This window comes from Myripristis murdjan, chromosome 11 (genome assembly GCF_902150065.1).
Source record: "Myripristis murdjan chromosome 11, fMyrMur1.1, whole genome shotgun sequence".
Classification (NCBI taxonomy): Eukaryota; Metazoa; Chordata; class Actinopteri; order Holocentriformes; family Holocentridae; genus Myripristis; species Myripristis murdjan.
The window spans coordinates 3,088,729-3,103,170 of NC_043990.1; the positions used below are offsets into that span (position 1 = coordinate 3,088,729).

At 44.6% G+C, this 14,442-nt stretch overlaps 1 protein-coding gene across 2 annotated transcripts in view; it reads left to right on the forward strand.

The window, feature by feature from the left end:
• Positions 1-14,442, forward strand: part of tmem65 (transmembrane protein 65) — a 45,421-nt gene that overhangs the window by 13,812 nt on the left and 17,167 nt on the right. For both annotated transcript variants that reach the window (XM_030064145.1, XM_030064144.1), the window contains exons 2-4: positions 10,868-10,912; positions 11,872-11,939; positions 12,486-12,540. In XM_030064145.1, coding sequence (XP_029920005.1) covers positions 10,868-10,912; positions 11,872-11,939; positions 12,486-12,540 — 168 coding nt within the window. The remainder of the gene's footprint in view (positions 1-10,867; positions 10,913-11,871; positions 11,940-12,485; positions 12,541-14,442) is intronic.

Here is a 14,442-nt window from a genome sequence, read left to right on the forward strand (position 1 = left end):
CTGGATGAGGCCGTCTGCCGTCCCTCTTTCAAACAAATGAAAGCAGAAATGGAAATGGAGACCGTTGAAATCTCAAAAAAAGCCTCTGAAGCAGCTGTTGGCTCCGTCTGCGGCGGCACACCAGGTTTCTGTTGGACTCGCTCGGAGTAATTACAGCCCGGGCTCTCCGATTAATGTATCGCAGTCGTGTTAGGTGAATTTCTGCCATCACCGAGCGTGTTAGTAACCATGGTAACGGTGTTTGTGATGAGGAAGTGGATGCTGAGCGGTTAACCGAGGTCATTTGCTCTTAACCGGCTGAGCCACGGCCACCTGAACGACGAGGCTTCGCTTCACTTCACTTGGACGTTGCTGGTGTGGATCAAACCTCCAGCCTGATGCAGCGTCGAATACACTACTCATAAAAAGTTAGGGATATTTGGCTTTTGGGTGAAATTTATGGAAAATGTAAAATGTTCATGCTACAGTGATATTATATCATGAAAGTAGGGCATTTAAGTAGAAGCATGCACTGGTGATTTCCTCATCTCAAACAATTTATTGAAACAAAAGCCAACAACAGTGGTGGATATACCACAACAAAAAATGTCAGTGTCAATAACTTGTCATGTGCCCCTGAGCATCAATTACAGCTTGACAGCGACGTCTCATGCTGTTCACAAGTCGACTTATTGTCTGCTGAGGCATGGCATCCCACTCTTCTTGAAGGGCGGCCCTCAGGACATTGAGGTTCTGGGGTACAGAGCTCCGAGCCTCTACACGGCGACTCAGCTGATCCCATAGGTTTTCTATGGGATTCAGGTCTGAGAAAGTGCAGGCCACTCCATCTGAGGTACCCCAGTCTCCAGCAGCCGTTCCCTAATGATACGACCTCGATGAGCTGGAGCATCAAACACCTGATGTGAATTTTGCCGTTAAACTCCTTGTTAGAGAACAGCAACTTGTGCAAAAAGTACTGAAACACTGAACAGTTGGACATGTGCATTCAAAAGTTTACAGAAGGTCACATTAAGTTCACCTGTAAAGGTTAGAATGCATTTTAGGTTCATCCTGAAATTTCACCCGAAAGCCGAATATCCCTAACTTTTTGTGAGTAGTGTATGTCGATGAACAAATGTCATGAACACACAAACAGGTGGAATTCGTCGTGTTTTCGTGGGTCGTTCAGGAACGGCTCCTGAAGTGACGAGGCGTTCGCTGAATCCAGAAATCTGCACACGGCCCGCTCAGCTGATCACACAGCAGCAACACGCGACTTGTGGGATTTTTGGCTCACAAGTCACGATGGAGAGGATTATTTGAGTCTATACAGTGTGTGTGTGTGTGTGTGTGTGTGTGTGTGTGTGTGTGTGTGTGTGTGTGTGTTTTAGGAAAATCCAACTTATTCTGCCTTTAAGACACATTCTTTATATCCCCAGTGAATTAAAAATACTGTGTGTGTTGGACTGGAAATTGAGTCTGCTGCATCTCTCTGAAAGCCTGGATGAAAGGTGCTGTGTGTGTGTGTGTGTGTGTGTCAGGTGTGTGTGTGTGTGTGTGTCAGGTGTGTGTGTGTGTGTGTGTATCTGCTGCTGATAGCACTTCCACTCTGTAAATCAGCAGTGTGACAACAGACAGGTGACGCAACATCTGCTGGTGTCTAATTACACACACGCAAACACAGTCAGCCGACTGTATGCTTGATTTAATCACACACACACACACACACACACACACACACACACACGCTGACATGCGAGTTGGAGAGACTCCTGCTGCTGTCGATGAGCTTCATGAGCTCGCCTGCAGCCGAGTGAGACGGGCCAGCTGAGCGGACCGCGATAACACACACACACACACACACACACACACACACACACACACACACACACACACACACACCGTCATCTTCCCCATTTATTCCTCAGACCTGAAAATCTGCTGCTATTGGCAGATCTCAGAGTGAAGTTCCTTGTTGTGTCTATTTCCGGCCGCCTCGTCCCGGGAGACGCGGCGTTTGTTCTCGCTGTGCCGTCGTTAGTGAGTCAAATCAGACGCCGGGAAAATGGGTTATTCCCTCCGTGTGGCCTGGCTATTTTCAGCAGCGCCATCCCAAATTAATCAGTTCCTTTCTAAAAACAAAAATAAGTTTTGCTCGCTGAACGGTAAGAAGCTTCCAGAAGCAAAGCGGCTGCGTGTCGGCGCCCGTGGCGGCTGAGAGCGCCGCGAGCGAGTCAGGCGCTCGGCGAACTTCAGCGCAAAGTTTGGAAGATTTTCATCTCAGCAGAGCGCCGCCGCCGCCGTCACCCCCTCAGGAGCTCACCAGGCAGGTTTCAGTTATGACTTTACTCTCAGGTCTGCACGGCTTCACTGGCCCTGTGTGTTTTATCCAGACGTTTAAATAACGTGACCCTGCAGGAGGATGTGCAGGAAACATTTCCACCTCTGTTAACGTCTGTTAGACGCCCAAATGTGTCAAAACACAAAGACTGAAGGGGCTCAAAGGACCAGAAAAGCTCACAGTTTGGACTCTGCTCCAGTTTCGAGTCAGGGATCGGATCGTTTTTCTGACCAGTGAAAAAAATAAAACAAAAAAAAACATAAAAGGAGATAAATCTGTCTCATTAACAGTGTGGGTTCAGTTTGTTCTGTGGTTTGTGGTCACAGTTTCAGTTTCAGTCTGTTTGTAAATGAGACATGAGACATGTTGACTGTGTGACTGTGGATTGAAGGTTTTTTGGTTTTACACCCCTGATGGTAACAAACATCTTTGACACAGCTCTCCCTGTGAGTTTCTTTGTTTCTGTTTTGTCAGAGACAGGAGAAAAAAAAAACCTCTTTCTCCTCGTTCCTCGTGCTGCTTCCTCTTCCTCATCTCCTGACATCGTCATGGTAACGGGAACAGCCGTCCCATCAGCGGCAGGGTGGCTGTGATCACACACTGACCCGCCTGTCAGATTCAGAAGCCGTGTGAGAATCTGACAGTCGGTTGTGTCAGTCGGGTTGCAGGAGTTCAGTTTGCGATGCGGGCGGCCCGTCAGGTCCCTCCCTCCTCTTCCTCCTCATCCTCCTCCTCCTCCTCCTCCTGCCTCTGCAGCGTGAACAGCAGCCGCTTTCTGAACGAGGAGCGTTCATGTTGCACTTCAGAGGAAAACGCAGCGTGCACTAGCGCTGCAAAATTCCGGGAATTTTCAAAGTTGGAAACTTTCCATGGGAATTAATGGGAATATATGGGAATTTACAGGAATAATCTGGAAATTTGCAACATTGCATGTTAGTCTATGAGCGGGAAATTAATGTAGTTGAAGAAAAACCATCTTGCAGCATAATCCTGGTTAAAACAACCAGATTTAATGCAAATTCAGTTGAATTTCTGCCCTGCACTGCGTTCCTCAGGCCCATGCACAATTATTTCTAGAGTCCTGCACACGGCAGCAGGACGACTGAGGCCACGACTCGACCTCCATCTGAGCCCACAGACGAGCTCCAGGCAGGAAGGTTTTGATGATGTGACTGGGCTAAATATATTTGACCTGTGCTATTAAAGTTTAACTGGAAAAAATAAGTCAAAATGTGTTTATACAGCAGCTTTTTAAGAGGCTGTCTATCATGGTGCCAGCGAGCTCAGCTGGGATGCTGGTTCTTCTGCTCAACAGGTTTCATACAAATACAGTTTTCATACAAGAATGTAGGTTATAGTTTGATTCAGCTGCTGACTGTTCATCTGTTCATTGAGCCTGTTTCTGTTCGTTTATCCACCATCAATCTTGAAGGACTGAGAAAAAAAATCTACTCAAAATAAGTCAAAGTCAAAAATGTCATTTGTTTGCACGCATGTCTGCTTATGACAAAAGAAAATTTCCAAAATTCCCCAGCTGAACTTCCCATGGAAAGTTTCCGGAATGCTTCCCGAAATTCACCAGAAATGTTCCGCCCCTTTGCAACCCTAGGGTGCACCTCTCCCGTTTGTCTCTTCTCTGCAACCCTGCATGCATCCAGATTTAAGGAATTACTGCCTTAACGGTGGTAGTAGAGATTGAATAATGACAGATTTACAGAGCAGTGACTCTGATCCATGGGAGGATCAGAGTCACTGCACCTGCACCATCAGGCCGACATGAAGCCAAAGGAAGGGGAGACCTTCCTGATGTTGGTCTGTCCGGCCTCCAGGTGAGAAATGTTGGTCTCCCAGTCTGCTGTGTGGGCGTTATGGTCCTCCTGGCTGTGCTGTAACCCCGTGGCCGTGTGTTTGATCTCCAGTGTGGCCGAGGCTTCGATCGCAGAGCACATACAGTGAGGGCTGCAAGAAATAAAACAGAGCACATGAGCTGCACTCTGCATCATAAAGTCAGCTTTACTGTTAACTCTGCAGAACGTACAGGATCAGACCCTCGGTGCAGACATTAACATTTAAGACATAAAGAAACATTATCTACAAAAAAAGGAAAATATATATGTATATAAATAATGGCATGTAAAAAAAAACAACTAAACTAAAAAGAAAGTTAAATGGCAGTTTTGTTGAGTTTTTTTCTATTTTAGTTAAATCATTGATCCGTTTTTCAGTTCTGACGCTTTTCCATCAGACATTAATTTATATATTTTGATTTTTGAGTCTTTGGCCCTTCCTCATGAGCCCTGACCTGCTGCCTGCTCGTTGGTGTTTTTTGGGTCAGGTTGTCTCTGAGATGCAGCTGTAAAGAGGTCAGAGTGTTGTTCCTCTCCATGTTTGCAGACGGGAGGAAGCGTCTCGAGCGAACCGCTGCAGCGTTCGGAGGCGATGGACGGATGTTTTAGCGTTTCACTGACGGCTCGTCGTGATTGATGTGTTTTCCTGTGGCCCGCTCCGAGATTCAAAGTGTGTGTCCTGAGCGGGTGGGACGTGGCGTTGTTGGCCGGCTGCAGGGATCGATGGGGGCTTTAAGACTCGACCAGCCGGCCGCTGCATCGATGTATTTTTCATGAGATGATCGGCAGTGGGAATCTGATGCGCTCATCACTCTGAATTTGTAATGCAAGACGGCGCTGCACAAAGTCCTGCGGCTCAGACGGATGAAGATGAAGCTGATCAGGTGTGCCGAGGCCCGTCACGGTTATTCCACATTCACCTGGTCTCAGGGATCTGAGCCGACGGCCATTATTTAGCTGATTTTTCCACAGTCACAGAGTCTGGATGGGAAAACCAAGAAACGTCACAGCAGATGGAAAGCAAGTCAAAAATGTCTTATTACTAGTCAAAATATCTCATTACACTTAAAATAAGACATGATCACCTCAGAAGTAAATTGTTTTTAGACAATTTTCAAGTGAAAATTTGCTTGTTTCATTGGCAAAATTTGTTTCTTGTTTCTAGCTAATTTTCACTTATTTCAAGTGAATTTTCACTTTTTCCACTGGCAAATTTTGCCAATGAAACAAGCAAATTTTCACTTGAAAATTGTCTAAAAACAAGTTACTTCTGAGGTGATGTCTTATTTTAAGTGTAATGAGATATTTTGACTAGAAATAAGACATTTTTGACTTGAAATAAGACAAATAATCTTGGTAAGATTTTGCGTTTTTGCAGTGCAGCTCCGTTAGTCAGTGTGGAGAATTTATTATCATTCCCTCGTTCTGTTAAACAGTCTGTTTTAGGGTAAAAAGGAATAATCCTCATTATTCACTGCAGCTGAGGTGTGAAATGTGCTGATATTTTTACTGACCTCACGTCAGCCGTCGTAGTTTCAGGGCATTTTCCCGCCTGTCTGCAGCCTCTTATGTGGAAAAGTCAATTTTTTTTTTTTTTTTTTGCATCTCTTCATTTGCTTCGGTTTGATTCTCAGCACAAGTTACGAGGCGGTGTGCGTGCAGGCAGGCCGTGTGGGCGGGGCCTGCTTGCATATTCAAAGATCTGCGCATATTTAATGAGCGCAAGGTGTAGAGTTGCATTACAGCCGTTTTCAGACATGAACTGATGCTTTATCATGGCAAAAAACTTGTAAAAACGTAGTATTGATAAAGAGAGATGATTTTTTTTTTTTTTTTTTTTGGGTCAGGGTGGTAGGCGGCCTGTTCGGAGCCGTCGCTGCTCTTCCTCGTTAAGAGCGCCCGTTAAGACCGAGCACCCGGCGGCTCTGTGCTCCTTCACGAGGACAAAATAGCAGCTTGTAAACGTCGGCCTGGCGTGCCTCCTCCCTGCTGTCGCCTCCGTTTACTCCTCAGAGTTTGTCTGCCAGCTTTAAAAATGCATTTGGGCCAAATAGGACACGATGGGAAAGAGGGACCATCTGCACCCAAAGCTGCTTTTTCTCAGTCGTTGGACGTTGACATTGTGGAGATGTGAGGTTTTCACTGGACAGAAGAGAACAAGCAGAAGAAGAAGAAGAGCAGGGAAGTCTCAGCCTCAGTGCCTCTCGTCGTGTCTCTGTCCTCCATGTCAGCTCCGCCCTGCAGCCTCTTCCTGTCCCTGATGAAGAACACTGAGTTTGTAGTTTGATGCTGTTTGGTTTCTGTGTCTGTCTTTTGGAAGATGTGCTGCCTCTGCTCTCTGTGACTGCGCCGACACTTTATGAAACTCATGTTTTTCACAGAGTACGAGGTCTCGCCTTTGTTTATTCTCTCCATCCCTGCCGGTCCCGGGCCCCTGCTCCTCCAAAATGATCCTTGAATTTCCGCTGTTTTCACACGGATCCTCAGATTTATGCTCACACATGACGGAGCAGCAGTGTGAGCCTTCACTCCTCTGCAGCATGTGGGCTTTGTGAAGGGACCTCCACACACACCTTGGCAGGTGATGTGACTGGATGTGCCGTTTCACATTGAAGTGACAGTTTTATATTAAAATGAAACCTTACCTGTTGCATCTGCTGCTCTCGTGCAAAAAAAAAAAAAAAAGTGTTCATTTTACCAGCGGCCCAGCTGTGATCCAGCTGTGAACTGTGGCTTTTATACTTCACACCTTCAGATGAATGGCGTGTGTGTGTGTGTGTGCGCACCCTCTCTCGGTGTGTCCTCTGGCTGAATTTTGAGGAAGTGGGAGAGAGCTGGGCGATATGGACAAAATCAGATATCACAACAACTGATGAACAAATGAACAAAATGATAGATAGATAGATAGATAGATACTTTATTCATCCCGCAGGAAATTCGCAGTTTTTCAGCAGTATCCACAGATTACAGATTAAATAAATAAAAAATAAAAAATAAAGAATAAGATCTAAGTACAATAGAATGAATGAATGAATAAATGAACAAATACTGTGACATTGTGAGGATATTTTTTTGGATGATTATTTCTGCTCTTTAAGTTCAGAAAGTGACGTCACGCTGCAGTCCAGATGCTTTTATAACCAGAAAAAGACAAAACATGATAAGACAATATCCACAAACCCCGACAACATCTAGTCTGAAATCACAGTATTGATATAAGATCAATAAATTGTCCAAACCCATGTCCCTTCATCTCAGTCTTTTTGTCGTCGAGACCAAAAACCAGCCGTTTATTAAACATTTGTGAAACCGTCTGATTTGTGCAAATTCCTTTTTTCATTTTTCCGATTTGAACTGACGAAGCCAGACAGGTGACACAGAAGTAAGTATATCAAAATAAAAGCCGTTTTATAAAAGTATAACATTATGCAAGCACAGGAGCGACACCAGGGTTAGAACGTATAAATGAATAATAATGTATAATGTTTAATATAAATGTATAGAACGTATAAATGAATATGATTGATGCACAGATAATTAAACAAACAAACAAATCTATTTGATTTAGTTGTTTTTCCTTGATTCTGAATCGCTCTGTTTCTCTGTGTTTGGTTTCAAATGATAAAACGGAAAAAAAACTATTTAAATTTCTTCCGTATTTGGTTTATAACGATATAATAATAGCGATAAAACCACTGAGCTGAAGGTGCACAGGTGAGTCGTCATCAGATGTGCACCTGGACAGATTTCCAGGTGAGGCTGCAGCACAGAGCTGAGAGACGAGCATCAACAAACTCCATCAGCAGCAGAGACAGAAGAAGCCCAGGAGACGGAGGATTCATCGATTCCTCGCTTCACCAAACAAACAAACCTTTAATTACAACGAGCCCAAACCGCTCGGCTGACCTCTGACCTCTGACCCCCGGCTCTCAGATCAGCTGAGGGCAAAGGTGGAGCTTCGACACCTTGAACTCAGTGGAAGCCTCCCGTGAGTCACCTCGTCACTTCCTGGATTCATGCGGTTGCTAAGCGATATCGGCTCGATGCCGCCGGCTCACTGGCTGCGGCCGAGAGTCGTTGCCTGGCAACTCGAGCTTATTGACGCCGGATCAGGAGGCAGGAGGGAGCGCCAGGACTCGTCTGTCCGAGAGACGAGCTCTGCTTATTAAAAACAAAACAAAAACAGGCGGGGCTTCCTCCGCTCTGATGTCTCTGACAGAGGCACAGCGGGAGGACGATGCTCTGCAGACGGGTTTAATCCTTCAGATTGTTTGGAGGTTGTTTTTTTCTCCTGGATCAGTGACTGACAGGTGTGTCTGTGTTCAGCTTGAAGGTCAAATAGTGACGGTGAGCAGCAGGTGTGAGACTGAGGTCGCAAACGTCTGTGAATTTTCAAAGTTGGAAACTTTTCAATGAGAATTAACAGGAATCAACGGGAATAAACTGGAAGTTTAATAAATTTGCGTTGAGCCGGTCAGAGGGAGCCGGTCAGAGGGAGCCGGTGAGAGGGAGCCGGTGAGAGGGAGCCGGTCAGAGGGAGGTCAGGGGGAGCCGGTCAGGGGGAGCTGAAGTGCAGCGTGATCGTGTTTAAAACAATCAGATTTCATGTCAATTCAGTCGAGTCCTGCTCACCAAACCCGACAGGAACGACGGGACGTCCTGCAGAAAAACACAGAGACCAGAGAGAAAACGCTTTCATGTTACATTTTGAATGGGACTGTGTGTGTGTGTGTGTGTGTGTGTGTGTGTGTGTGTGTGTGTGTGTGTACTCAAATAAATCAAAGTTAAAAGTGTCATATTTTAAATTTGTATTGGTTTGCACGCCTCTCTGCTTATGACAAAACAAAATGTTGATGTTTGTATCTGATACAGTTTGTATGAATTATCCCAAAATTCCAGTTGATTCCCATAAATTCCTGTTTCTGGAAAGTTTCTGGAAAGTTTCTGGAAAGTTTCTGGAAAGTGGCGGCGCTGTCCCGCCCTCTGCGTGCGGCTCTTTGGACGAGCGTTTTCTTCTCCGTCCTGAAATAGAAACGTGTCCAAACAGCCTCGACCTTTCTTCAGCGTGTGTGTGTGTGTGTGTGTGTGTGTGTGTGTGTGTGTGTGTGTGTGTGTTCACTGACCTGCCGCCTGTGTGTGTGTGTGTGTGTGTGTGTGTGTGTGTGTGTGTGTGTTTACTGACCTACCGCCTGTGTGTGTGTGTGTGTGTGTGTGTGTGTGTGTGTGTGTGTGTGTGTGTGTGTGTGAAACATGAGGCTGCTGTGTCGGCTGCTCTCTGCACACACACACACACACACACACACACACACACACACACACACACACGCTTCACATGTGTTGTGCTTTTTTTCCTGCTCCAGGCGTCTCTTTCTTTCTTCCCACCTCTTTTTCTTTGTTTTTATTACTTCAAGTCAAGAGGCTGCACACAGAATGAATGCATTCACACACACACACACACACACACACACACACACACACACAGTGCCATCCCAAGACATTTGGTTGGCCAGGGCAAAGAAATCATTAATCACTAAATATTTGATTTCACCCTATGATCAATTTTTTGGTCTCGTAAATTATTTTACAGTTATTTTGGTTAATTTAATGGTAAAACACACACACACACACACACACTCACACACACACTCACACTCACACACACACATACATACACACACACACACACACAGGTTTCCTGCTCCTCTGGTCTCTGACCTGCGTCTCCTCACCTGAACCTGCTTCTTCTTCTTCTCTGCTTTTTCTTTCCTCCTGAGCGTCTGACAGAGCGAGGGAAGCCAAACAGGAAGTTACCTCTCTGTCTCCACTAACGTCTCAGTTTCCCTCCTCAGTCTGAACATGTAGTTTTGTGTAAATGCAGTGATTTTGGTCAGTTATTGATTATTGATTCAGCTGCTATAAGGTTTATCTTTTCACTTTGATGCAGCCAGGCTAACAACTCCCATAGGCTTCAAGTCTTTATGCTAAGCTAACAGGAAATGCTACCCATAGTAACCTAAAATCTTTCTTAAGTTGCTATTTTACCTAATTTATTGATTTATTTAGGTATTTATTGTTATGTTCATTTATTCATTCATTCTATTTGGCCTCAAAACTGCTGTTTCCTGATATTGCATCTTAACATTTGGAGGAAACGGTGCATGTATGTCCCTTTACCTGCTTGGGAACATATATGTACCTTTTGGCTGTGAAAAAGGTCACATGATCACCTTGAGGTCCGATCATCAGGCCTGTAGGAGGGACTTGTGGGTAGATTGTAGCTTGGGGGACAGAAATGGACTGAACCCTGATTTCTGACAGAGCAGTTTACAGTGAAGAGAGAAGGGAGTGATGCACTTTGGCACCGCGCCCTTTCTTTCTTTCTTTCTTTCTTTTTTTTTTTTTTTTATTTGTAGAAATGAACTGAACTGACGGAGACGTCGTGACTCAAAGGTCAGGCCACACGGCTCCATGTTTTATTTCACTGAGACTCTGGGGGGCTGATGGATGTTCTCCCTGATTGGCCCGTGGGTTTCCCGTGTCGTTCAGGCGGTCGGCGTGTCGGTCGGCGTCCTGGCGGCGGTCGGCGTGTTGGTCGGCGTGTCGGTCGGTGTCCTGGCGGCGGCCGGCGGCTGAACCTGCGACGCGGCTGAGCGCGAAGCCTCTCCTCCGTCTCACCGGCTGTTTTGTTGTTTCCTTTCAGAGACTCTGGAGCCGTCGCCGCCGTCTGCTGCTCAGATCAGATACGGTGAGAGATTAAACCTGCCTGTCACCACACACACACACACACACACACACACACACAGGTTGTGCTCACCCACAGAGAGGAGCTCTGTGTCTCCTGACTCCCACAGGCTTTTCTCTGGTGTCAGCAGGCGTTTGGTAAAAGTGCACGTTCACTCATTTTTACTGATTTATTCATTTATTTATATATTTTTTCCTCTTCACGTTTTCGACATGTTGTGTAGCAGCGAGGCTCTTTTGATGTTCCCCGGCAGATCAAAGCGTCTGGCTGGCGGTTTAATGAGACCTGTTGTTGATCTGTGGGCTCAGAAAACATCGTCGCTCCGCAGAGATTCAGCGAAAACCAACAGCCAAACTTCATCAGTCAAATCACCTCCCATCATTTTTATTTATTTATTTATTTAAAGGTGCACTTCACCTTTAACTGAGACCCTTTAGAGTCGACTCACAGAAAACACAGAGGGTCGTTTTTGTTTTCCAGCTGAGTCTACAAGGTCCTCATGTGAGCAAACTCTGAGCAGTTTTGCGTAATGCACCTTTAATTTTACGTATTTAATTTATTTTTTCACTTATTAAAATGCAATGCAATGTGCTTCAAATGGGAAAAAAAATGGCAAAATACAGAAAACTACACAAAAAATATTTTAGAAAGTAAAAAATAATAAATAAAATTATTATAACAGGTGAAAATAAAGCCAAATAAAATAACTGCTGACTAAACTGATCATTCACAATGTTTCACCAACAGAGGATGCAGCCTTATCATTTTTATTTTTATCTTGTGTTCCCGCTCATGCACAGGAAGTGATGTGTTTCCAGTTAGTTTGGCATTAACAGAAGAAGTTGGCAGTTATTATGAGCAGAAAAGAAAAGAGAAAAAGAAAAAAAGAAAAAATTATATACATGAATATCAGGTTTTGCTGTGTGACTTTGGTTTTATTCATTCGTTTCCTGTGTTTGCAGTTCTGCTCCACAATGGCATCCCCTTCGTTGGATTTGGTTTCCTCGACAACGCCATCATGATCGCCGCAGTAAGTGACAGGCCGACCTCGGACCGGCCGCAGTTTCTGCATCTGATCGATTAGACGGTCGGCCCGTTCAGCTGCATCGATCCGAGCCGCTCTCACCTCGGCAGTTTGAATCAAATCATGATTCTTCAAAAAAAAAAAAAAAAAGTTGATCTAACAGAGTACTATGATATGCAACTTCTTTGGCTTTTTCTTTTTTATAGAATTAAAAAAAATAATAATTCTGTTGCCTTTCCTTAGTGCACATCAGGGGTGTAGCTGCGGTTCAGTTTGTGTTGCAGATTTTGGGTCATGATTTCAGATCTCGGTTCAGTTTCTCCTGTAAACTGGTGAGAACTGTGCAGGGTGTGTGTTTACACCCCAACTACAAATTAAAATTAAATTAAATCACAAAGTATTGAAAAATGAACGGATCTGAGGTGATGTTAAGGCACAGATTCACGCCGTTTTGAAGCTGGAATGGAAAACAGGTTCTTGTCAAACTTCTTCTTCTGTCAGGTTGTTGTTCGCTGAGTCTCATCACGTTGTTGTACCTCTTCTGTCCACCAGGGGACTCAGATTGAGCTTTCCATAGGAGTCACGCTGGGGATCTCCACCATGGCCGGTAAGACGTTCGATAAATCTGCTCGTCGGAGGCTGAACCTGTTTACTCAGGAAATTACCTCAAAAATATGTTTCTTTAATCTCTGTATCAAAATCTCACGTTCTTTTAAAGGGGCATTACGCTCAACTCTTATTTTTTGTGAGTTGAGTCTAAATGGTCCTCGCTGCAGTTTTCCATCATGCAGCTTTTATTGTGAAATTTGGAAACGACAAAAAAAGGAGAAGCAGGTTCCTCCTCTCGGGTTTGCTCACTGAGCTTTTATTGTGAAAGGTTCCACAGTCTGTCATTGATCAGCTGTTCTCTGTAATGGATCTGATTTAAAATGTAGTGAAGGAAAAAAAAACTCGAGCAGAAATGGACCGAAGGAAAAGTCTAATCACTGACTTAAAAAAAAAAAAAACTCAATGTGAGCAACGTGAATAAATGTAATTAGTTACTTCCACCTCTGGTTTTTAGTGATTTCCTCAGGAAACACCAGCAGACGTATCAAACGTTTCCAACTAATAAAATCATCTCAGGGTTTCTGCAAATCAAACCAGTACAGGGAGACAGGTGAGATTACTGAAGCAGCTGAAAACAGGTGTGTGATGACGGTGAGGATGGCTTGTGTCGACGCCATAACATTATTAATTAGCAGATTCATAGTTTTTCAGCTCCTTGCTTTAATAAACACTGATCGTGCAAACATGAGCCGTACTTTGATCTGGATTTCTTTTTGCGGAGGCTCCAGGCCGGTGGCATTTTAAATCATCCGGTCATAAATTAGCGGCGCTGCTGGCTGCATGATTAATGGAGTGTGATAAGGTCACTTCATCAGTAATTGCTGTCACGTTCACTGACAGAGGGTTTTTTTTTTTTTTTGTCCTGTTTCTGCTCCTTAATTTAGCCACTTTCCTTACACCCCAGCTTCTTGTTAGTGAAGTCTGCAAAGTGCTGCTCTGTCTGCACCTCAGTGAATGTACATCGCTTTGTTTTTTGAGTGCTGGAAATTCAATGTTCAAAAATGAAAGGGATCGTTTACTGTCGTTTAAATCGCTGCAAAAGAGGTGAAGTTTCTAATCTTTGACGTGCTGCCGTTCCTTTTTTTGAATTTCAAATTCCACTAAAATACTAAACACTAAAATAATTTCCTCAGTGTGTGTCCCATGATGCTCTAAATGCTGTTTCAGAGGCGTTTCCACCCTGATGGGAAGAAAAACTGCATAGTCTGGAACATTAACAGGTTAAATTTTAAGATATTAAATATTACACTGGTGTAAAAGTTTTGCGTCAACATAAAAAATCCCTTATGGGCAAAAACCTGGTACTGATCTTTTATTAGTTATTCCAGGCCTCATTTTTTTTCCCGTTGTGTTTATATTTCTTGGCTTCTGTTGCTTCTTTCTTTCTGCTTTTGACTGTCTTTTTGTTCTGATTGGCACCTCCGTAAAGCAGCTTGTTACTGAGTTTTGAGGCGTGCTGACATACACCGCTGTCACAGTCGGGCCCTCGGGGTGTTTCGGCTTTTATTCGGGGGGTAACGAGCACACGCTCCGTCTGAAAAGAGTTCCTCGCACCGCACAAGACAACACAAACCAGGAGGGGAGGATCTCAGCTGGCTTCAGGTCACCACAAGAAACAGCACTGCAGAATTTTCTGCTTGGAAGCTTCGTTTCATCTACAGAGCTCTACACAGCGGCTTGTGGAGCGCAAGGACGGTAATTACCCCGACACAAACATGATTTGACTCTGCTTGTTGCAAACTATGGTCGGCAGAGAAAACACAAGCAAAGAGTGAGAAGAGGCAGGCTCGTCACAAAGTGTGTGAACTTTGGGACGAGTTTCCACGACGGGCTGACGACACCCAATGGTCCAACATCAAAGAACTAGCGGCGACAAAGGCCGACTCTTGCATCGCGTCAC